The sequence below is a fragment of the Limanda limanda genome, chromosome 19, assembly GCF_963576545.1.
Source record: "Limanda limanda chromosome 19, fLimLim1.1, whole genome shotgun sequence".
Classification (NCBI taxonomy): domain Eukaryota; kingdom Metazoa; phylum Chordata; class Actinopteri; order Pleuronectiformes; family Pleuronectidae; genus Limanda; species Limanda limanda.
In genome coordinates, this window is record NC_083654.1 from 11,619,017 (window position 1) to 11,643,646 (window position 24,630).

Sequence of the window (24,630 nt, forward strand, 5' to 3'; positions counted from 1 at the left end):
GGCCAAAAAAGTCCCAAAGATATAAACTTTTCAATCAATCAGTATCGATAATTAACACAATAAATGTCTCATCATTATTTATTTCAAATTAAAGGGCGTTTCTTGATTGAGGGCCATGGTTTTAAACTCTTCATTATGAGCAGAGAATGACAAATATTTCAATAACCACAAAACATTTTATAAATCTGAGGCAGAACATTCAAACTAATCATGTATTATACCTCCTTACCATGCTTGCACAATGCATAAGCAATATATCGATGCATATTGAAGTTTTCTCCTTGGGATAATTATTGTTTTATCTCACAGCTCCGTTCAAAAGTATTTATTCATATATCTTTGCAGGAACGTTAATATATTTCTGAAACATAATATAAAAAAATAATCACTGATAATCATCATATTTCTGGTAATAGGATGGACACTTAAAATGAACCAGGACCCAAGTTCAGATCATGTACCTCGGTGGTCTCACTTCATATGAACCCAGGTGTCACTCAAATGAAACCGATATGAACACTCTCCACACCAAAGATGCAATCTGACACAAAAAGCATGTTTAAGCAAATTAAAATGCTAAATAATTAAGGCGACCGCTTCAAGGCGAGAAGGTAATTTGAGTGGCCCGCTGTTTGATGGAGTGCCCATATTGTGAAAACTACAAAGAGACACAGCAAGGCCACAAGTGAGCCGGAGTGTTGTAATATGCCACGGTCCACCGGGCTCGTCGTGTCCGTCACCTTACAATGAGACACGATTTTAATGCCGATTCATCAGGGCGTTCTCATTGAGGAGCGGCTGATGGATGACATTTTCCATGCCACAGATAGATATTATGCCATTGTATTAAACACAATGCACCTTGGGCTGAGTTATTTTACCGTCTGTTGTTACCGCACTACAATTTGGCACCAACGAAAAAGAAGGCATCACTGACAGGCTATTTGATTTCTATTGTGTCTTTGATAAAAGTAGTTTAAATGGCAACGTAAAGCAACAGCAAACGAGAGGAACAGGCTTCTCAAAGACTGCAGTGACGTCTCCCATGATGCGATAAGGACGATCCTTAAACTTCTCTGACAGAATGAGGAAGTGGTGGAACGTCTGTCCCGTTTCATGTCATATCACCTAAATCTTTGGTCGATGACCCAGTTTGATTGTGTATTTCCTTTAATACAAGTCAAAGTGAGATTCCCTTTGGAGGAGTGGAAGGAACAGTGCACGTGCAGGAGCCTCTCTGCATCAAGAACAGCTCAACCCTGAAGGGTGACAGTGGAAGTTGCCAAATTTCTAATCTGGTGCGTCTTAAAAGGGTGGGCGAAAGAGAAAGACGCAGACAAGGAACTGTGAACAACAGAAGTTACACAACAGGATGACGCAACGTACAGTATTCAGTTGTGTAAGAGATCATAGTCTATTAGGATCAAGAGACTCAGGTTTGAAAGGTCTGAAGCAACAAGCATAACATCCACAGATTTCATGTGCGAGAGGGGTTAAATTTAATTTGGTGCAGTGGGAGGGAGGATTAAAGTACCAGTGTGTAAGATTTTGTGGTGTCTTGCTGCGTGGTTGCAGATTTAACAGAAAACTCCTCCATTCAACACTCCCCTCCCAAGCAAGTAGGAGAACTTACCATGGCCTTCAGGTTAGTTAGTAGGATACAAATGCCCTGTAGAGCCGCTGTTTCTTGATTATTCTAGGCTACTGTAGAAACAAGGCGGCGAAATGTGGTGACTTACTTACGTACAAGAGGGTGCGAAGTAGAAGCAAATGGCCCATTCTAAGCTTGAGAAAACGCAACAATTTGTCTCTCTCTCTTTCTCTCTCTCAGAATTGGGACATTTCCTCAAACCGTGTAAACATTGAGGTACGGCGAAGGTTCATCCTTCGACAAAGGAGACGATGTTGTCATAACTACACTGTGCATTGTCCTATCACCACCAAACTTCTGTCTCATGATCAGAGTCCAAGCCTGAACAGCTCTTTGTGTCAACATTTCCTCAGGGTTATAGCGCCACCTACTGATCAGTATGAAAATGAAGTTGTTGTAATTTTTTTTTTTTTTTCAGGCAAAAGGGCAAAACGCATGCAACGCTTCAAAATGCATGTGCTCGGGCCCGCTCAGTGCTGCTTTGCAGTCCTAGTCATTTTAGAAATTGCGTTTTAAAGTTAGTACTTTCCAGGGTTGAGCAATCCTGGTTTTAGTATATATTTGATTTCATACAGGTAATATCTAAGAGCTACAACAGTAGTCAATAATTTGGTTGACAGAACATTTCTGATTGAACAACTGATCGATCAACTCTGGAAAAAGTGCCAAAAAACGTAAAGGTATCAGTTTAAAAAATGTTAAACTATGATTAACTGAAAATCTCTGAGTTGTGGATGGTTGATCCAATAAAACAAGACATGTGAAGGAGAAATGATTTGCTCATCACTGACAACAAAGTAGTTCACATGTGGGGAGACAGATGCACCAATTATTACACTAGTGATTCTATAATGTGATCATGGACCATATGACGGTGAATTGCGAATCAGAGATCGTGGATCAATTTTTCTAGTTTTATTATTGTAATGTGTGGTCATGCTTCAATTTCTGTCATCTTTCAGATCATTGTCCCCTCAGCAGTCGGACTTTTAAACCAGCTGTAGCCCTGGTGTATGGCACACACACATTTTAATATATTTTAGTTAGGGCTGGGCAAGTTAACTCGTTTCAATCGAGTTAACTCAAGTGATGAGTTAACTCGATTAATTATTTTATCTCGCATTAACTCAGGTTTGATTATTTATTGTTTTATTGTGAAAGTCAGGCTTTTATTTTGTGAAAGTCTGTTGCTGACTGCTGCAGAACAGGAAAAAAGAAAATAATTGGCGGATAAACAATCGAGTTAACTCATCACTTGATTGCCCAGCCCTAATTTTAGTATTTTAACAAAGGACTAATGGATGTTTAACGCTCTTTTTATGTATTGTTATGATCTGTATGGGTTGTGTGTGACTACTGTTTGCAAACCAAATGGCTTCATTTCATTTCATTTTTTTATTATTATTTACATAGTGTAAGATATTGTGCAATTAATAGGTGGTCGAAGTTCTGCCAAATTTAGGGGTTTAGTATCTTGCCAAGGACACTTCGGCATGCAGATGGAGAAAAGTGGGGATTGATCCGGTAACCTTTTGATTAGATAGCGAACACTCTACCCCCTAGGCCAATCCTATATTAACGGTTCTGAGTGGATTACCTGCGAATGGACATAAGAAACTAAGCACAGGACAAATTATTGTGTGTGTGTGTCTGTGTCATTCTATGCTGCTTTTGATACACATTTCAGAGAAAACCATTGTATTTTCTACTTTACTACATATATTTGACAGCCTTCCTTAAAAGTTACTTTTATATTTTTGGATTTTAGATACTGGATGATTTAATTATTATTATTATTATTATTATTCAGGCAAATTAATCGGCTTTTTGAATAAAATAGAACAAGTGTGTCTGACCTGAATGAATAGTGTTTGATTAGTAAAATTTATTCGATTGATTGCCTCGGATAAAAGTTAAATTCCTGTGTGATTTCATGACCTTCCAGTGCAACACCAACACTGGTTCTTGTACTGCTCCACTGCATTCGTCCACAAGCACAAGTCTATTCAAGCAGTTTATTCAAGTGAACGTAGTTTTGTTCCTTATTTCAGACCAAACAGTAGATAGTCCTTCTCCGTCTCCATCATCCATAGACATCAGATAATGAGTCTACGACATTTGTACCCTGAAAATGATTCATACTGTTATTCAGTCATTTTATATAAACTATTATCACACAAACAATTTTCAAGAAATAAAGCATTAATTTTTAAATGTCTCAACTTTCTCAGGTTTACAGTGTCCAGCTGTGTTGAATAAATGTATCATTTTATGAACTTGTGATCTTTCTCAGAACCAAATGTGGAAAAAATACAGGAAAACTGGAACGTGTAAAATAATCCCAGTCACTCTGACTGGGCATTATCAGTGTTATCGTCCTTTCTGCCAGTAGATGGCGCCAAATAACTGTGAATGCTGTAAACCAGTGGTCACCAGCCTTTTTGAGACCAAGATCACTTTTTCATTCCAAACCTAAGTCGACTTTTACCATTACATTACATTTCATTTAGGTGACGCTTTTATCCAAAGAGACTCACAATAAGTACATCGACCATGAGGGAACAAACCCAGAACAACAAGAATCAAGAAGGTACAAGTTCTTCAAAAAAGCCAAACTACAAAGTGCTTTAATTAAGTGACATTTAAGTGGTACTAAATTGTTAATTTAGACTTTTATTCAAGGTATATTCGGAAGAGGTGTGTTTTTAGTTTGCGGCTGAAGATGTTTAGACTTTCTGTCCTGATGTCATTGGGGAGCTCATTCCACCGTTTAGGAGCCAGGACGGCAAGCTGTCGCTATTTGTTGATATCTTCCAAAAAAAAACACTTAGGAGGGTCATACTTATTATTTTTTGCAATTTCCGTTAAAGGCTGAATGTACAAGAAATAAATATACACAAACAATAGCAGTTGTTCAATCTTTTCTATTCAATGCACAATATTCAAATTAATATGAATTCATATTTACAATGCAAAATATGTAGCTTCTCAGTTCCACATCATGCAGAGGAGCTGCTGCTGCAGCACAATGTTTCTACATATGTTTGAATATGATTACTGCCTTGTATGAAAGAAGTCCCTTGTACTCAAATAGATAGCAGTACAATACAGTATGAAGATGTTCATCTTCCTCGCCAGCAAATATTTCACATGAAAAAAACCTTTTTAATCAAGGGAATGGAATCCATCAACAGAAACGCTCAATGCTTTTATTTTGAGAAGGCATACTGAAAGTGTTGCAACCATTTGTTTGTGAAATAAATTCATAAACATTAATACTCAGGTGAAAGATCATCTTGTGTTTATTCTGCTGTGAACCACAATGTTTATCTGTCTATGACACAAACATATTTGCATCACTTTCCGAACCCGTTGCAGAGTAAAAGCACTCCAGCGCTTCACCTTCTGAATCCACTCATTTGTCCCAACAGACCGAAAGATGCCCATCTTCATACCGTAGAGTCCTGACATTTACTTTAGTACATGAACCAACTTGTTCTTGAAGGAAATGCAGGAGGTAAACCAGCACCAGCAGCGGACACACAGCGCCTGTTCTCCCATTTCTTCCGGAGTAACGATAATATTCCGTGTGCATAGAGACAACAGTAACAAAACAGACAACTGGACCATTTAGTTAGTTTTTTTTAATACTTTAAACCATCCTTACAGCTTCAATCTCATTTGAATCATCCACCCATGTCAGTCCCCCTCCTCCTTGTGTCAAGTAATCATCATTGTGTTTTTGCATCATCAGTAGTTTTAGAAGTGCTTTACCACAGCACCCCTCCCCCCCATCCCCCCCCTTTGGTCCCTTATTTCAAACCTTATTTACAAAAGCAACACATCACCCATCTTACATGTTTACCCACTGTTTCCATTGACCGGTCTGAATAACTTCGTATTCATGAATTCGACAAGAGACCAAATGTTGCCCGGTGATAAGCAGTCGTCGGCAAATAGAGCTGCTACTCAACCAGAATACGCCTCATCTCTATGTCCGTACATCCCAGTGGAAACACTGACGAGATCTTCATTAGAAAAAAAGAATAGATGAAAAACACCAAGCAGGAGTGTGTTTCTGGTGACGTTTCAAGTACAGTTTACACACAGGAGTCCAAACAAACTCGCCAAATTAAGAGATTAAATTAAAGAGTGCTTCCTTTAAGGCATCAAGTGCAGCAAGCCAGTGAGGTTTCAGATTTTAAGCCTTTCAAATGCTCGGAGTACATTTGACGCCCACTGGCACGTTTCATTTCGGCACGGACAGGTTCTCTTAATGGGATCAGGACCTCTCTAAGGCACATTGACAGACGAGTTCAGAGGGTCGTCTTCATTTTACACAACAGGGAGGAATAGACTCACAACATTCCCGTCAACTAGCTCAGCCCTCGGGGGCAAATTGCGCTTTGTGCAAATTGCTTAATGATGATTCGAGTCTTGCTCAGGCAGAATTCTTGTATGAAACTGGCTCCACGGGAGAGAGATAGAATTGAGGAGCAGTGTAGTATGACCACAACGCTCCCTCGCTGTTTTCCTCTCACGTGATGCGGCATGCAACGCTGCCGCTGACCTGACATTCCTGGCAAGACTTCTGCTTTTTTTTTTTCTTTCTTTTGGAGCAGCTCATATTTTAATTGGCTATTTCTTTACAACTGAAGAAACAAGCGTGACGATTTAACAATAATTCATTGCACATTTTAAGGTTTTATAGTGCAGCACCATTCTGTATCTAGTTTTCAAGGGGAACACTTTTATCTTGAATATCTCTGGAAGGCACTTCCTCTGTGCTGGACAGTCGAACCAGTTTCACTGCTTTCAAGTTGTTGCAAACAAGATGATGGCGGCACTTTTAAATGTGCGCTGGATTCCATTTTGGTTGCAGAGGCACTTGAATGAAAGCTACTCAAAAGTTTAAAGTCATGTTCTGCTGGCCTCCTTAATAAGACCCCCATTTTTCTTCGCTCCACCAAAATCTGCACCTGTTCAGTCACTCACACGGGTATAAAAGCTCAGAATTGGGTGAAATCATTGGCTTAAAGTGACTTTTCACCGTTCTGCATTCGCTCGTTATCCCCGTTCAAATGGCGTGCAGCCCTGGAGAGCTGGGAGCAGCGGAGAAGACGTCCACTGTAGTAATTGCACTATGGTCAAAGAAGGTCACTTGAGGTTTCCTGCTGCCCTGTCTCCGTCTACCACTCAAACTTCCACTGCTGGTTCTTGTCTGCTGGGTTGCAGCTCTTCATCTGGGTGTCTCCGCGGCCCTCCGACGTGCGGTAGGTTGACGCACACATGTCGGAGTGAGGGTGGTAGATGGTCCCGTCCTGTCAGGGCGAGAGGTGGAAATGAGTGTCCAATGAGTTCCATCGGTTGAGTGAGAGACTCAAGGCGTCTATTTGTGTGTAAAGCTGCTTTCAGACATGCACTGAACTACAAGAACGTGTCTGAGCGGAATCTCCTGCTCCCAATTCTGTGGACATTCTTCAGTGTTCATGTCTGAAAACGGCTTAAATGTGGGCACAGCTTACCTTTCTGAACTCCCAGGTGATGCTGGGAGGCTTCAGCTCCCCATCACGAGGACAGTGCCTCATCCCGATGGAGGTCTGTCCGTCGGGCACTTCGGCGCACAGCTCTGTCACCGAGTTGAAGCGGATCTCCTTCTGGGATGTGTACTCAAAGTACTGGAGAAGAAGAGAGACCCGGTTATGCGGCCATCTGCTCTGGATTTCATTGTATTTGGACATTTCTTAGGAAAAACACCCAACAGGAAAAGCAGTGGTGACAAAGAGATGAAAAAAAAACACTGCCTCCATTCCAGTTTTTTCACTACCTCTCTTTCCCTCTACCTTAATCTCTCTTTACTCAGAAAACATTCCAACGAGAACAATTGTGCAGGTTGGCGTGTTCTGTTTTTTATCTGCTGGGATTACAGGATGTTTTTTCTCTTCCTCTGCTGTGGGATCAAGTCCTGGCTCTGGCATCGTTGCGTGCCGTGTCTGCGTCTGTGCCGAGGGATCTCATCAGTAAAGACGGGGTCTTGGCAAACTCAATTGACTAAAACCCAACCCCTCCCCTCCCCTCCACTGGTGTCATTACAACAGCTGGTCCACTGGGACAAAAGATGCAACAATCCCTTGGCTAGGCATTAAACGGAGGGTCAGGTAATCAATCTTCATTCTTCCCCATCCTTCTCGTCTCACACATCTCTCAGGTGCATCGGGGCCCTTAATGGTTGTTTCTAATAAAAGACTCACTCGTGGCCCCCGTGCCTGGCTTGAAACTTATTCTTTTCTTATCTTTTCAAATGGGACGTGGGTTGTTATGTGGGCCAGGGAAGAGGGAGCAGGAGGGAGGCAGTGAAGGGCCCTCAGGTTTGTGTTTCCGTGTGGGAGTCCTTCAAACATTGATTTTCAGTCACACATGGTGCTTTTCCTGTGGCTGGGGACACATGATGCGTCAGTGGGGTAATCAGAGATATCAAGCAGGTCGGGGATCCTCAGAAAGAAGCTCTGCCTATCGCCTGACGCCAACATTAAATATACATCATCGCAGACAAATAATCTGCTGCCTGCTAAACCATCCATCACTGCAGCTGGCAGGCGTTCAGTTAAAGAGTATCAGTGATTCCAGTGTTGGGTTCTGCGGGTTTCACAAAGTTAAATTTAAGGCTTTTTAAGACAACAATTAATTAAATTTAATGTCAGATATGTACGGGAACCTTTAAGCCCCATACGATGATGTATCTTTTAAAATCCTTTGCACACAAGATGCAACTTGTGTGAATGAGATATTTACAAGATAATTTACCTAAATGTAATTTGTGTCTTTTACAACTTCAGATGCAAACAGACACCATGGAGAATCCTCACCTAATCAACTTTTATTTTCACCTTAGAATGTAAGAATATGAAATTCTCTAACTTTTTCAAATAAGGTCATTATCTTATCTCATCTTAAGGGGCTCTTTAAATATGAAAGAACAACCATGTTTAAAAGTCACTTCCCTTTAACTAAAGATCAGGTGAAGTAGTCAAGTAGAGGATAATCCCGAAACACAATGTTATCTTATGAATTATAGACAGTATGTATTCATAGTCTTTTCCAGAGCCAAGCTGAGTGCACTGAGATAACTTCTTACGCGCATTTGTAGGCTCAGTTATCAGTTCCACGTTGTTGTTTTAAAAGTTTTATTCCGACGTGCTAATATCTAATATCACTGAGAGAGAACTACAACACACAGAGACCTTACAAACTATGCATGCTGCCAAAACATTTCTCTTAAAAAAAAATTAAAGAGTGACAGAGGTAGCGTTAACTAAATGATAACATAATTAAGACCTACCTAAATGTATTAAAGTACGTATTATTTTAACATATTTATTTAACATACTTTTTAAAGCCTAAAATTCAGAGGATCAAATTTGAGACTTTCTTAAACCCTGTGGAAACCCTTTATATGTAGATGCAATACCAATCTTTGTATTTCCTCTTCATTACATTCAAGCCAGGCTGCTCGTGGCAGCAGGGAGGATTTTTCTGGTGTGAATCAACTGTGGCAGCTTGTTTTAGGGGTTATCAGAAATCGCTGACATTTTAAATTACATCTCCCACCGAGGCCGGGGGAGGTTGTGACGAGGGAGAATATGTGCGTGAGAGAGATGGACGAAGACAGAACAAACGAGGTGTGAAATGCTCAACGTACCTGGTTGCCTCCCTGGCCGTGGCAGCCGAACAGAGAGAGGTGGGCCCCGGTGGGATTGTGTTCTGGAGAGTTGTAGTCCAGACACTCAGAGTTTATCCCTAAACTACGCACCTGGTAAGAGCAGAGCAAAGAAATGTCAATAAAAAACTGAAAGGCTGTACTTTATTGATCGCTTGATGATGCTGCTCTGGGTTTGGTTTTATTCTCGACAGGCAGGTCACACACAGAGCAGCGCCCCTGATGCAGATGGATTAAGTCGTCTGATTAAATGACAAGAAACACCTCAACCTTACGCTGTTGTTTGCTTATTTTCCACATCAAAACACATCTATTAAGAAATCAATATGATATTGATAAGCAATTTGGTCTTTTTTCCTGCTTTCATATCAAAACCCCAAATGCCTACCTTTACAGAAAGCTATATTTTCAACTTATGTCACACAATTGAACTATTGTTGCTCTATTTTTGTTGAGCTTGAGCTGTATATATATATTTTTTAGATATATACATTTTATTTTCTATTTTAAATTTTTGATATTCTATTTTATACTATTTCTATTTTATTTAAATTTTTTACTTGAGCATTGCTAGAAGAGAGCCTGTGACTCAAGCGACTGCTTAATGTTATTGTTGTGCATTTGATAATAAAAATCTTGAATCTTGAATCTTGAATCTTGTGTTCATGCTGTAAATATTTACACAGGTGTCAATGTGGCAACATGATAAGATGGAGGATTTTCTTTGCCCAATCTCGCCTGAGAATTCTTTCGGGGATTTTCTTTTTTTCTTGTTCCTACATTGTGGTGGGTGAAATATTCCCCCAGGTGTTTGGATTTGAATGCTCTTGAGCGCCGTCCAAAATGGGATTTAAAGCCTTTTGTTTGTCTTTAGTCAAGCCTTCTCGCTATCAACAGGGTTTTCCCACATCACGTCCCCACCTCACACCTGGCTTTAGTCTCAAAATAGACAGGAATGAGGAAGTAAAACACAGCTATCTCCTGTGCTACTTTCAGACAAGCGCTTAAGTCCAGAAATTTGAAGGGAAATTTAGGGAAATGTCCAGAAAATTCACAGTGAGGGAGTGAGTAAATTGTTGACGTTTCTAATGTGGTACGGACACGAAAACTAATATCTCAGGATGAAAAAGAGGTGTCATACACGCAGAAGAGACTGACGAAGATGTCCACTCGGAAAGACAACAAAATTCGAGAGCTTTGGTCAATATGGACAGACAGGGGGGTCGATATGCTGTAAACACAAACGTGTGATTTATGCAGCAGAATGCATACATCATGTCCTTCCTCCTGCACACTGTACTGACACGCCACCCCTTGTCTGAATGTTCCAGATATTTTCCTGTAGTTGTGAGCGCGTCTGACCGGGACACTGTCCTACTGTTTTCCTCATATGTGAAAAAGGGAAACTAAATTAGACTAAAAAAGACTAAATTTTCTGGACTTTCTCCCTTCATGTCTAAAAACAGCTTTTGTGACTTCAGAATCTTATATCAGAAAAGATGAATCCCTAATGCTGAGGTTTGTTCATATAACAGACGTGGACAGCAGACACTCACAGCCCCGTGCCAGCCCTCCCTGTCCTCAGGCACATGTAGCTCAGGGTAGATGTTCTTCAGGTACCAGTCGAAGCTGTTGCACTTCAGCCTCCCCCTCAGCAGCAGCCGGCCTGAGATGTCCCCGTAGTTTTCCTGTGAAATGAGCACATTCTATAAGTCTTCTTTCCAGAGAAGTGAGTGGAAACGGACACACCTGCCCCGACAACATCACTTCATCGCCATCAATCTTTCCACTTGGTTCATTACACACACACTATTTGGTTTAAGATTATAATGAGTAAATATCACTTGTACTGTAACTCAAGAGACACACCATGAAAGCAAATATTTGCATCCTGGATATGCCGTGCCAAATCCTATACATTTGCATGGCATAACAAGGACCTGCAACTGGCTCAAGTAGTTACACCTGTTGTGCATACTTGAATATTTTTGAAAGCGGTGTTTGCTCAGGTTGAGAATTCCGCCTCGAGTAAATCAAAGTCCGGAACCTTCACACACCTTACACCTTTGCACCGCCTGAGGGTGGGACATACACACAGGGCCTCAAGGATCACGCTCTGCAGGTACAACAGGTTGATGGTTCAATCACAGGCTCCACATGTTTAAGTGTCCTTGGGCAAGACACTAAGGTCCTAATTGCGAAGGCATTATTGAGTGAATAGGATGAGTCACAGTTTTGTGAATGAGTGCATTTACTATTTATGGTTTCAGGCCCACACTCAGCTCCAGCCAGTCTTTCTAGATCAGATTAAAGGTCCTCGCGAACCCGCATACATAATAAAGTCATATGTATTTTTTAACATGCATCAATTTTGGACGTAAAATACAGACTTGGTGAGCTAAGACCTTAATGCAGAAATTCTCTTATAAACAAAAAAAAATTATTATTATAATCTTTAATGAAAACTCTTAATTAAAACTATTTGATAACAAATCTCCAAATCCAGGATATACAACATAATAAATGAATGCGGGGTGTTCAGCTTTGGTAACTTAGATCCTGATTAGAACAATTCATCTGGGTGGCACAGTGAAGAGGCCGCTGGTACGTTTGAACACTGTCAAAACATAAATGGTGTGATAACCATAACTGCACTTAATGAAAAATAATTATGTACAAAACCAAATTAATAATCCTTTCTGCAGCTCTGCAGTCACATATGATCACAGCAGACTGGTACATGAGGAGCTGGTGATGTTGTCTGGCAGTGCTGTGTTCAATCTCCCCCTGACCAAGTCATTTATTGTTTGATCAAAGCTCCCTGACATTAATAATGTAGTTTTTTTTCAGATAGGGGAAACTGAGATACGTGAATATTTGATGATGCTCCAACACTGAGAACCTGATAGGAACGACACACACACACTCACACATACACCTGATCCAGGCATAGAGGCAGCGTTTAATCATATGCTGACAGGTGAATCGTGTCCTGTGAAACATCTAACAGCAAAAGGCAAGTCGCTCTTTGCAGCATATTAACATGCTGCTGCTTGGAGGAGAATTTCATCACTGAAAGGCTTTGGTTAGACACCAGCTGGATGAAAAGCAAGCATGTAAGAGGCGGAGGAGAGCTATTTTCAGACATGAACTCCGAATATCCAGAAAATTGGGTACGCACATTTTCTGGAATTTGCATTTCAAAAATGAAGAATGCAGCCACGGGCTTTTGTTTACAGCACATCAACCGGTGACTGCCCTTGTGGTCAAAAGCTCAGTGCATGTCTGAAAGGTTTTAGTTTACAACTAAGACAGAGCTCAGAGCTGATAAATGTAATCCTCTAAGATCAGCATCCCAACCATCAACACATCAGCAAAATGTTTAGAAACATAGTCCAGCTGATTTGTGTCCTACCTTTTTAGCTGGTGGATTCCTGTTGTAGAAGTGTTGTTTATAAGAGTCCATCCAAACCTCTGCGGCTCGCACAGTATTCTGGAGGAAGTTGGGCCGAGCGTAAGGGGCCTTTTTGGGGAAAACATGGCCGACATGAGAGCACGGGTGAATCTCCAGGCTGCCCCCACACTGCCACACCTGAGGGAAAAAAAACACATGAAATTAGAACAAATTAAATGCTTTTATTAAAAATCCTGGCCATTTTATACATAAATATATCAATACATATGCATATATATACAAACTCTATGATCCGAGGACCAGTAGCTGCTTCAATATGTTTACCATTAACCTGCTAACTAGTCAATTATTCACCACATGTCAAAGTGCTGAACTTAGGCACTTACTCACTTTACTGCAGGTGTTTATGACTTTGTACGTCATTCAACTACAATCATTGACTTACCTGCAAATAAACTGGTAGATCACTTTTAAGCTGCCAATAGTAACTTTTTCCAATAGACAAACGTTAAAGGCAAATTTATTAGATTTAAGTCGGTCTGGGGATCTGTCCTCGTGCAAATTATACTTTTATCATATTTTGTATGTACCTATAGAAGCATAAATCCTCCCTTTGAGGAGATTACAAACCTTAATCTGAATATAATTATAATTTGTGTTGACTGATGCTGTGTTAGAAATCCTCTTTAAATAACGGACAAAGCTGCCTGCGCTTCAATCTGAAATCCCTCCCTTTTAGACGCGAGTCACACAACTTCAAGTGAATGTGGCTGATTCATGGCATCAATGTGGATGATTCATGGCATCAATTTTCCTCGTAATTGCTTGTTCTTACACCTTGGAATAACTCAAAATATAATATAATAGCTTGTTAAAAAGGTATTTCTTATTACTTGGCTGAGCCTCGTGCGAGTTACACAGGGCAAAAATCATTGTCATATATCCACATCCATCACCATGACAGTCACTTACATCTTAATCCAGGCATTTCACTCGCCAACAAAACAGACTCTAAATCTAATCCACTAAACATTCATTATTCATGTGAAAACTCCCAGTGGGAGGCATTTTTATGTCCACAAACCCCTCAGGGGAACAGCCCATCCGCCCTCACACTGCAGCCACACACGCACACAGACACACAGCACACACACACACAAATGCATGCTCTTGCTGCAAACTCACATATAGACTATAATCTGTGTCAATTGGATTGACGCAAACAAGTGAAAAGCAACACCAACGTCTCAACAAGGGATCAGCCAATAGGATGGTGCAGTTTCAGATGTCATGGCCGACTGAGATCTGACACTGAACAGTGTCTCTCTCTCATCATGTACCCACTGACTGTGAGCTTGTTAGCTGGACGCAACAAATGATCAGGTGCAAACACTATGACTAAAGATTCCCTTTGGTAATGAGATGCAAAAAAAACTAATTTATCGATCTTTCTGTTTCCTTTTCATACTTAAGTAAAGAAGTAGTTTTGGTAGATTTTTTGTTGGACTAGTCACTCTTTCCCAACATCTTTAAAAACCACACTCTGGTTGTAAATTACTACAAGTCCTGCAGTCCTCACTGACGGAAAACTGAACTCACTCTGAAGGAGAGCTCCAGGTTTTCGCCTCCCCACACATCCATGCCCATGTCATATGTGCCCAGGTACTCAAAGTAAGCCTTGCTCACGGCGAATAATCCACCTGCCATTGTTGGGGATCTGGAAGAAATTTAAGGAAATTAAAAGGCCAAAATCTTCAAAAAGTGTGTAAGAACCTGTCTGAAGTATCCAACCATCACCTGATGGGGTCAATGCGAGAGCTGCGCCTCTTGCGTTCCACCTCAGGGACCGAGTGCCACTGAAAGGTGAGTCTCCAGTCGAATCCTCCAATCATTGGCTCGTCTGTTTGCATGTAGAACTCAAACGTGTTCCAGTCGATGGTGTCGATCACAGGGCACACAATGGTGCTGGCATTCTCGCCAATCCTTAAAACGGCACAGAGAGAACAGACTCAAACACAAAACTCTGATAAAGTCTTTTTAGTCTTGCTTTCCTGGTGTTTGTTGTGTCCTTAGATTAGATGTCTTTATTTATCCACACAACGGGGAAATTCACTTGTTACAGCAAAAAAGAGAAAAACAGAATTTAAATAACAGTGCCGAAGCAACAATAAAAAAGAAAGATCAAAATATATACACTACTAAACTACACATAATGAGAGTAAAAATATACAGAAAACAAAAACAAAAAACAACCTGCAAAACAGACACTGTGCAAAAGCAGGTACTGGGGAGAAAGTGGAGTGATGTAAGTGTTATTGTAATGAAAACAAAAGTATTATAAGTAATATTGCAACAGTAGTGACCATGATACAGAAAAAATAATTAAAAGTAAGTGACCATAATATAAATAATACTACAAGATAGTATAAAGGAAAATATAAATATTGCAATGTAAGATAGTATAAAGGAAAATATAACCTGACTGATCTGGTCAACCCACCTTTCCAGGAGAGGCTCAATCCAGCCAGGGACGCACTCACAATGGCAATCGAGAAATGTCAGTACATCACCCGTGGCGTAGGTGGCGCCGATGAGACGTGCCCGGACCAGCCCTTCTCTTTTGTTGGTCCGGATGAGCCGCACGCGGTTCAGATCACTGATGTAATCAGCTAGTTGGGATTTCAGGTATCCTATTTTTCATGATAATAAAAAACACACATACACACAATGTCATAATTTGTAACATTAAGCTTTGTTATTTCCTCTTCCTACGTTTAACTTTAAAGCTGCTTTAAATAATGTTTGGCCACTAGAGAGAAGATAAACAAGTTGATTTGAAACCCAGCAGTCACAAATATTTAAATCTCTCAACACAGCATGTTACGTGAGCTCTAACACGCTCTGTGACAAAGACTCGCACGTCAAATTAAAACGAAGCATCCAGACAGGCATGGAATGCACAATGGAGGAAAGCTGCATCACTGAAACCTATTTTCCTGAGTAGTAGTTATGTTGTATGTGTTTTAACAGTCAGGTAGGTTGTTGAATGTAGGCAGTGAAAACCAAAAAAACTGAAATCTGAGATTATTTAGTTAGACAAGCGAAAAGAGGCTCAGAGGCTAAAGAGTCAAGTTAAAGTGTCTGTGATTTCAGGAAATGGGAGTTGAGAGATTTGATTCAGTGCCAGTAAAATGATTATTATTGCCCAGTTAATCAGTTGCTCACACTAAAACCTTTCCTGGTGAATGGATTCATTTCATTGTTACCTGAACCCACTGTCAGATGAGTCATGGTAACACACCTTTCATGGTCTAAAGGACGACACAACTTGGTATGTCAGACCCTGTTCTACCAGCTTGGAAACATGGGAGAGCTGTCTGTCCGTCTGCTGTAACCCTTCTGGTTCTGAAGTGGCATTTCTAACATTCCATTTGGTCGGGGTGGTTAGAGGAGAGGAAATGATGTCATGGCAGCTCAGCCCTCACTGAAGTCATCGTTATGGTGTAATGTCTCCGATACACACAGACGAGACCAGCTGGGACCGAACACTAGTTCCATTAAGATTGACGGACAGTTTCTGAGACAAAGTCGTATCACTCTGGGTGTTAACAGAAATAACATGACGTCCCGTTTGCCGACAGGATGGTAAGATGCAAAAAGTTCACAAAGAGCTAGTGAGTGGACCTATGAGTCGAGACTTTACTATTCCAAAGGTCAAACTTTTGTAATAAAAGGTGCCGACACTGAGCAGCAACATTTCAGACTCAAGACTGACATTTCAAATTCTCTCTCACACTCACACACACAATGATGGTATTGAACCAAAGTCGAGCCTCATAACTATAGATAGACACGCACATACTCACACACAAGTCATTTTTTGCTTGGCCTAAACTAACTTATTTCTAATACTGAATGTTGCCTTTTTTTTACTAAAATCCATGTATTCTTTTTTTTTTACTAAATCCATGTATTCTGATGACCTTATAATAAAAAAATTTAAAAGCCAACCGTCTCCAGTACGTGCTGTTACTCATCAGTTTATCTAATCCTTAAAGGAATGTGTCCCAACTAGTTTTTTTGGAATGTTTTCCAAAGGACATCAAGAGGCGCTACAAATTAACTGCTCAATAAATAGAATTTATCTTTCTATTTGAAGCAGAGTCCTGCTTAACTTTGTTAACTGTCCAAGCCACAAAATCTGAGGTTTGGTTTCTTTGCTAAACTAAGCCATGTTCTTTTTCCTCTGCGATTTTAAGTTTGATTCCTCTTCTGTCAGGTTTGCTTTTAACAGAGAATAATAACACGTTGGTTTATATATTCTTGCAGAGTGTCAAACCTCGGTCACTGAAGTCATCGATGAGAATGATCTCCTTCAACAGGATGGCGGGTATGGTCTCCAGCACGCTGTGGATGGTCCTCAGCAGGGTGGACCAGGCCTCGTTGTAGAAGGCGATGATCACAGAGGTGGTGGGCAAGTGACGGTGGTCAAACTTCTTAGTTCGGCATCTGTTTGTGGGGGTGGGGTTAGGAGGAGGGAGAGACAGGGTTTGCATGAGAAAAAGCACACACCTAGGGTACAGATCTACTTAAACAAAGACAGAGCGAGGAAACAAATATAGCTCACAAAAAAGACTCAAAGCCAGGCAAAGATTATGTGTGCATATGGCCGGAAAAACCTGAGCAACTACTGAGGCGAGAGGATGTGTCTGGTCTTAATCCAGATGGCAGTCATTAAAACGATAAAGAGCCACAGAAATATGGATGGGGGTAGGGAGGGTATCGCACCAATGAGCAACATACCACAGCAGCGCTCTGGGAGCGACTACAGAAACTTTAGCAAACAGAAGAAAAATAAAAGAGCAGAACAGATGGGAAGGGGAAAATTTATACTGGAAAAACTGGACAAACTGCAAAGAAATGAATTGATGGAATAAGAACAAGCGAGGAAAGGAGAGATGGCATAACTTTGTTTTCCCTTTCCGTAGGCTGTGTTTTTGTGAATCAGTGTGTGAAGCACCGGGTGTGTGAACGCTGGCACAAGCTGAATGACTTCTGGATGCTTTGCAGCCAAAGGCTCACACCACAACTATGACACAGTTGGAAGTTTGTTGGCATTACAACAAATACGCAACGCCCCGCAATTCGTCACAACTAATCAAACGAGCCATTTTTCTTTCTGTCAACAGCTCTTGTGTTTACTGTGTTTCATGGTGGAAAGAAGCAGTCCATAGTGAATTTGCCACAAATAGCTGCTCTAGAGAGGAAACTGATGTTCTTATGAAGTAAGCGCACACACGTTTGCTTACATAGTTGCTAGGTATAAAGCCAAACAGAAAGACTGGTGCACTCGGGTCAGCCTGACAACAGGAAGATGCTTCCACATCCAAAAGCTAACGCCTGTGAAGGCTGTAACCAACAAACCTAACACCATGTAGAACAGCCCGCAATGACTCAGTGCAAGTTGCTATGTTGGATGACAGCCACTCATATCACAGCTGCATGTGTATAACTACAAAAAAATTTTTTAAAAGACTGGATAAGATCTGCAGCGCACCACTGTGTCTTGTCTCATGCACCTGGGATCACTATGTGAGCACAAAGACAGTGAGGGACACGAGGTCCATGACGCCCACGGACATGCTCCTAATTGCTGCTGGGTCCCAATTTGTGGGCTGCGTAGAACACAAGGTCCAAACTGAAATGAGACAGTTTGGTCTTCGGAGGATTTCTGTGATAATTTCTGTGATCCGAGTCACCAGCTTGCCCTGCGCTCGCCGCTGTCACCGGGCAACAGAGCTGCAGTTGGACACGATCAGAAAGTTCTATATATTTGAACGTGTGTACCATTAGCTGTTCAGTTGAGTTGCATCCCAACAACTATATATTTAAATGTTTAAGCAGATGTCTTTGCCACCGTTGAAAAACATCGCTGAGAAATAAACCCTGGGATAGGTTGGTCTGAGAAGGATCCGACTGCTGGATTCTTTTCTGCTCCGTGGTTGAAAGGTCACATCAGCAATTATGTCAAGTTCACAGTTGGTGAAACTCCGAAAGGGAAAGTAGAAAAAAATGACACTGTGTCATTGCAAAGGCCCATCATGCTCCGTCACACAGTGAGCGGTAGTCTGCATGGAGGAATGATTCTGTCAAATCACAGAACACCATAATTCCATTATGCTGCAGCCTGATATTTACGTTATCTTTGGATAAGCACAGGGTTTGACTCTCCACCTTCCAGGCAGATCCCTCAGCGCAGTGCGACAGTTAAAGCCCCTTATTGGTCTAATAAGCAGCCGTGTTGCAAAAAACTATATTTTCTGGTAACGCATCAGATGCATTTTTCATCCATTTATTTGGTGTCAGGAGGTTAAAGTCAATTTAAAACATGTTATCATGGCTTTCTTAATGTCTTCCTAAGGGTTGTTCATGGATGTGATCATAAATCCACTGCTTAAAGAGAAAGCTGTGCTTCCCTGTTACACTCCGCAGCGCATAAAACAAACACATGGTCGTTACACACACGAATGATGGTTCTCACCACACTGATGGAAACCACATGTGGGTTTCATTAGGACGAGAGCCAGTGAGCGATGAAGACCGACTAATAAAAAAGACATCATACTCTGTGTCTCATCACAGGCAACAACTCTGGGTGGAAATAAATCCGTTCAGGCGCAGAGCTGCTTACACCGACTTCAATAAGCCGCGCAATGCATCATGAGCCTTCATCTTTGTCTCGGACTGTCAGTGGAAAACTGATTCCAGTAAAGAGCTCAACTTAATCTCTATTGAGTCATTTATCCCCGACACAGCTGCAGCACAGCTATCAGCTCCATGCAGCGCTCGGGGCCAGAGATACATGTATGTTTTGGCTGGAGCCTCAAAGAAAACAGCGGGCAATAAAAAAAAAAATGATGTGCAGAAAAACAATTTCAGTCAACTGATCATCGTCCAACTAAATAAATAATCTGATCAATAAATGACCAAAGTGGAGGTCAGTCTCGAACAATCAGACAGGACCTCTGAACCCGCTGCATTCAGATAAATAATCAGACTTAATTATTCATTCATCATCTGGCCACTTATTTTAAGGATCCAGTTTTCCTTCTACTCACTCATTCATCCTTTGGTCCTGGATATGCCGATGGAGGGAGATCTTGTCGCTGACATAGATATTGATAGCGTAGCTCTCGATAGAGTCCTGCTCCTGTTTCTTTTCCTCAGCACTGAGGGTGAGGTGTGTGGCCCGGCCCCACTCCCCCGGCGCATTGCTGTCGGGTGCCGACTTGATGTAGAGAGGCCTCGCCAGCTGCCCATCATTGCTGCTCTCATCTACGGCGAGCTGTCGTACCACAAGTTTGTGCTCCTCGTCCTCCTCTTGATCCAAAGAGGGGGCGGGGATAGAGGAGGGTGCCAACAAAACGTAGCCCAGCCACAGTAGCCAGAGCAGGAAAAAGGCCTTGGCCAGCAAACTTAATTTTCGAGACAAACGGCCCCTCATGACGGAGAGTCCCAGGGAGGCACCGGAACTGGCGAAGTGTCAGCGTGCCCCTCAGGACACAAGCCTCTGGAGAAGAGAAAAAGACAGTGGGTTAGACAAAAATTATCACATGTAAGACACATACATCAGAGACAGAAACAGGCCTTAGAAGACAAACTAGACTGCCCTGTAAGTGTATGCCTCCACCCACCAGTGCAGTTTCAATCTCCTTTTGTTTCTATTTGAGATTGCTCTGACCTTTGACTTTTGATCCACATTTATCTAATCAGCTCATCTTTGAGTCCAAACAAACGTTGAAAGGATTCCCTGGAGCTGTTCATGAGATTTCCCCTTTACAAGGTTAAAAAATATGTTTTGTGGAGGTCAAGGTGACGCTTGACCACCAAAATCTAATCGGTTCATCCATCCTTTGTACCAAATTGGAAGAAAATCCCTCGAAGGCGGAATTGACAGATTGTCCAACCAATCAAATCCAGCAACTATCACAAAAAGAGAGCAACAAGAGTAAACTCCTACAAACAGAACAAGGCATGATCCAGTGAACCTGCTTCCCATTTAATGGAGTCGTCCAACTTAACACTAGCTACAGAAAGAACGAGTTAGACCTCATACAAGTGCCCTGAGGACAGAGCTCCAGTTTGACCAGGCCAGCATTAATCAACACCGACATCATAAACATAATCGCATGCAGGGCTTGAATTAGGATCCTCATTACATTCAGAATGCATAGATGCAAGAGGCCAAATTATGGCTTTCATTGCAGTAATGTGCTGAATAAATAAAGTCGGTGATGCCCTCCGATGAGAGCTGTGTTAACCTTTAACTTTATCACAATGCTGCAGTTTTAGTCACCCGGCGAGTCTTCAATGAGGAGCAGCTCCTCCCAGACTGTGCTGCCGAGCTGTGGCAGACTTCTAAATGTCATGTGCGGTTTTCCGATCAGTGGTGTCAGGATCCTCGCTGGGAAAACCTTGGAGGCCTCAAGTCCTGAATACAAAAGCTCCTATCAGATGGTTTTGTTCCCCCTTAGAAGTACTATTTTCAGCGAAGTCTAAAATATTCAGTGGAACAATCAGTCTTGATGTAGCGTGATTCACTTAAGCTTTGGCAAATTTCCCATCATACAATGCCAAAATGTATTTTTATCAATACAGCATAATGTTCTATATAGCAAGCTCGGCTCCTGCACAACTTCTCAACATCAAAGCCAATGCGTAGTTAAAAAAAAAAAGGTAATGAGTCAGGTCTCAGGAAGCCTTTTGTTTGGATTCAGGTTATGAATCAGGCCCTTTTGAAGGCTTCCTTATTTTAGGATTCCCATTGTTTTCCACTGAACCAAAAATAGAGATTACCCAAAGGCCATATTGGAATCTTTGCACAGACAGATCCCTTTTTGACTTAAAACAGGATTAGCCGAGGTTTGTGGATACACACGCTAAGCAATTTGGGACAGGTCGACGTGGCGTGTCAGAATTCGAAAGAGGGCTGCAGTAAAAACAGAGCACTTTGCTTTATGGACACTGAAGTGAATGTAATCACATAATTGTGGCACATAAATATTAGAGCAGAGTGCCATTTACACTTGTTCCAGACAGGCTGAGCAGCGGCACTGACGCAGGCAGACACACACGCACATGCAGTCCCTCCACTTCCTCACATCAGAGCCCAATTATGGTTATTTCCCTCTTCTGCAAAAAAAACGGTTAATTCTGGGAACAGTTTGATTTCGCTGCTGCTGAGAACACACAACAAGACAGAAAACAGCATTAGTGCATTAGCGGCGTCCGTGTGTGTGTAGTGCTGAGTCTGAGGGAACGCAATTTCCACCGAGAGTCCTTCAAAGCAGCAGCAGCAGCAGCAGCAGCAGGAGCAGCAGGAGCAGCCCTTTCACTCCAGTCTGGGCTCTAGCCAGAAGTCTGAAGGGAGTCCTGAGGTTACAAAATGGAGACGCCTGGAGACAAAAAACCCTTTTACTGGTTTACCATCACACCTTCCTGTGTCTCTGAATCCGATAGCCTTACTGGGAAGCCGTTTGGAACGAGCAGCAGGGGACATGGGGCTGAGATGCAGATTAAATCCTGCCCCACTTTTTCGGGCTGACAAACGAAATTTAAAAAAAAACGACAAAGAAGGCGAGAGGATAAGATTTGCTTTTGCGTCCCCAGCTGCAATCTGCTGTGGGTGTCTCACCACGTCACCCTGACCCGATCAACGGGTGATGATGGAGTCACTTGATCCTCTGGGGTGGCACAGGGGGAAGACAATTGCTCTCCATGGTAAGACTGGAATGAACAGTGTGCACTGCAAACACGCAACAACACATGGCTCATTTCCTCATCAGCCAGTGAAGAGAGGAGGACAAATAGCTGGAAGCGTGGAGCAGGTAACAGAAAGCTGCAGCTTCCAGAAAGTGAAGTGAGTCTCCACCATTAACCAGCTGACTCTTTTCAGAATGTAAAAGACCTGGAGAGACTCGATTGCTGACATTCTTCTACAACACAAACAGCTCTGGGATGATTCGTGCGAGGTTACACAAATTTCTAAATGAATGAAGTCAGATACCAGAAATCAGATAATTCAGAGGGATTATTCAAATGTTATGTTTCAGAAATGTATTGAGGTTGCTACTAATATATATATATTAAAAATTATAATATTAGCTTGAATCTTCTTTCTCAGATTTATAAAAAGTTGCTGTGTATCAAGTATTATTCATTCTCTGCTCACGAAGAAGAGTTTAAGACTTTAAATTTAAAGAAAAGAGAAATAATAATGTGACATTTATCCTGATGATATAAATATTGATTGAAATGAACATTTTTATCTTGATATAACACACAACCTTATCGCCCAGCACTAGGAAGAGCCACCCGTGATGTTGAATAGAGATTTGAAATATTAAAAATCAAATGCTGCTCATTTGTTTTGTTCTGTTTCACATGAAAGTAAAAGTAAAACCTGGTGTTCTCCACACAGCTGATGATACAAATGTGATAAAAAGTACGTCCCAATTGTTTGTAATAATCTTGGGTTAACTTTAATATTTGAATTAACTCCTCTGTCTTCTTCTGGAGTTGAGAGCGTTATTACCCCAGCAGATTGTTACTTATCATCTTTAGTATTATGATATATTACGTATCGCTGTTTCCTTGTTATACCTTTTACCAAGTGGTTTTAAACGTGCCACATAACTAAAGTTGCACGTTTGAACTTTCATCTCCGTGCATGTGACGAGCACAAATCCTTGAATCCATCCCATTCTGTCCTATTCTCTCTGTGGAAATACAACTTGTTTGCGTGGGGGGGATTAAACAACAACAACACCAGCAACAGGTCTCCTCATCTGTCAAACTCCATTCCGGTTCACTTCCTCGGTGACGAGTCGGAACCGCGACGTGGAAACGCAGCGTGGCGGCGACTGAAGCTCGTTTCTCTGTGAATGACGTTGAAAATGGTGGCGTGAGCTGGTTCGTGTTAGCGAAGACTTTACCTCCGGGAGAAGTCACATGTCTCGGCCAGTGTCTGAGGTCTCCTGGGCCGCTGCTCGTCCGCCGGGCTGCGGGTCGTCCTCCTCCTCTTCAAACCTCTGGCTTGCAGATGTCAGCGTCCCCACATCTTCCTCCTCCCTCCTCCTCCTCCTCCTCCACGCTGGGCTCCGCATCAAGGGAACCAGGGGAAACTACACAGGTTCCGGTACAGCTTTTCATAATAAAAGCCCGACAAAGAGTAGAAAGGCGACCAAGTAGAAATTGCGAGTAATTATGAGTTATAAAGTCCTCACATAGAAAAACGTCTCGTTTAAAAATATGCATTAACATCAATGGAGCAAAATGTTTGCCCTGAGTCGTCCAGATGTCGACTTCTACTACTAATAATAATAATAATAATAACAATTATTGTAATCATTGTTTTATAGCTTAGCTTTCATAAGATTTTATCAATTTATTTGATTTGATTAAATTATCTTATTTATTTATTATTCCAATTCATGCATGCAGAAGCTTTATTGCTAACATTATTTTATGACCAATATTACACATTAAAAGACCTGTGTCATTTAAATTAGCTGAAGATTTTTAATGATTAAAAAAGTTCATATACGCGAAACAAAGGGGAAATAAACTCAACTGCACTGTACTTCCGTTTGTGAGCGATCCTCTGCAGTCAGCTTGACTCTCTCTTCTGGCATCTGAGCTGTAATTTGTTCCTCCTGCGATCTGCCCCCAGCTGTAATATGGCAATTGACCCTGTAACTGGTTTTAACGGCTTATTCCATCACAGTGTTCTAAGAGAGGAACATTAACTTGAAGTGTTTAAGTGGAACATGAACACTGACAGAGGGG

The 24,630-nt window shown here is 41.5% G+C and overlaps 1 protein-coding gene across 1 annotated transcript; it reads right to left on the bottom strand.

Moving 5' to 3' along the window:
- Nucleotides 1–5,453: 5,453 nt before the first annotated feature.
- poc1bl (POC1 centriolar protein homolog B (Chlamydomonas), like) lies at nucleotides 5,454–23,887 on the bottom strand. The gene is made up of 11 exons (XM_061092615.1): nucleotides 23,778–23,887; nucleotides 19,902–20,353; nucleotides 17,123–17,292; nucleotides 15,284–15,473; nucleotides 14,581–14,766; nucleotides 14,383–14,500; nucleotides 12,784–12,960; nucleotides 10,925–11,056; nucleotides 9,351–9,461; nucleotides 7,177–7,329; nucleotides 5,454–6,972 (listed from the first exon to the last, which is right to left on the bottom strand). Exons 2-11 carry the CDS (start codon nucleotides 20,285–20,287, stop codon nucleotides 6,841–6,843), a joined length of 1,755 nt encoding a protein of 584 aa, XP_060948598.1. The 5' UTR covers nucleotides 20,288–20,353; nucleotides 23,778–23,887; the 3' UTR covers nucleotides 5,454–6,840.
- Nucleotides 23,888–24,630: the final 743 nt, after the last annotated feature.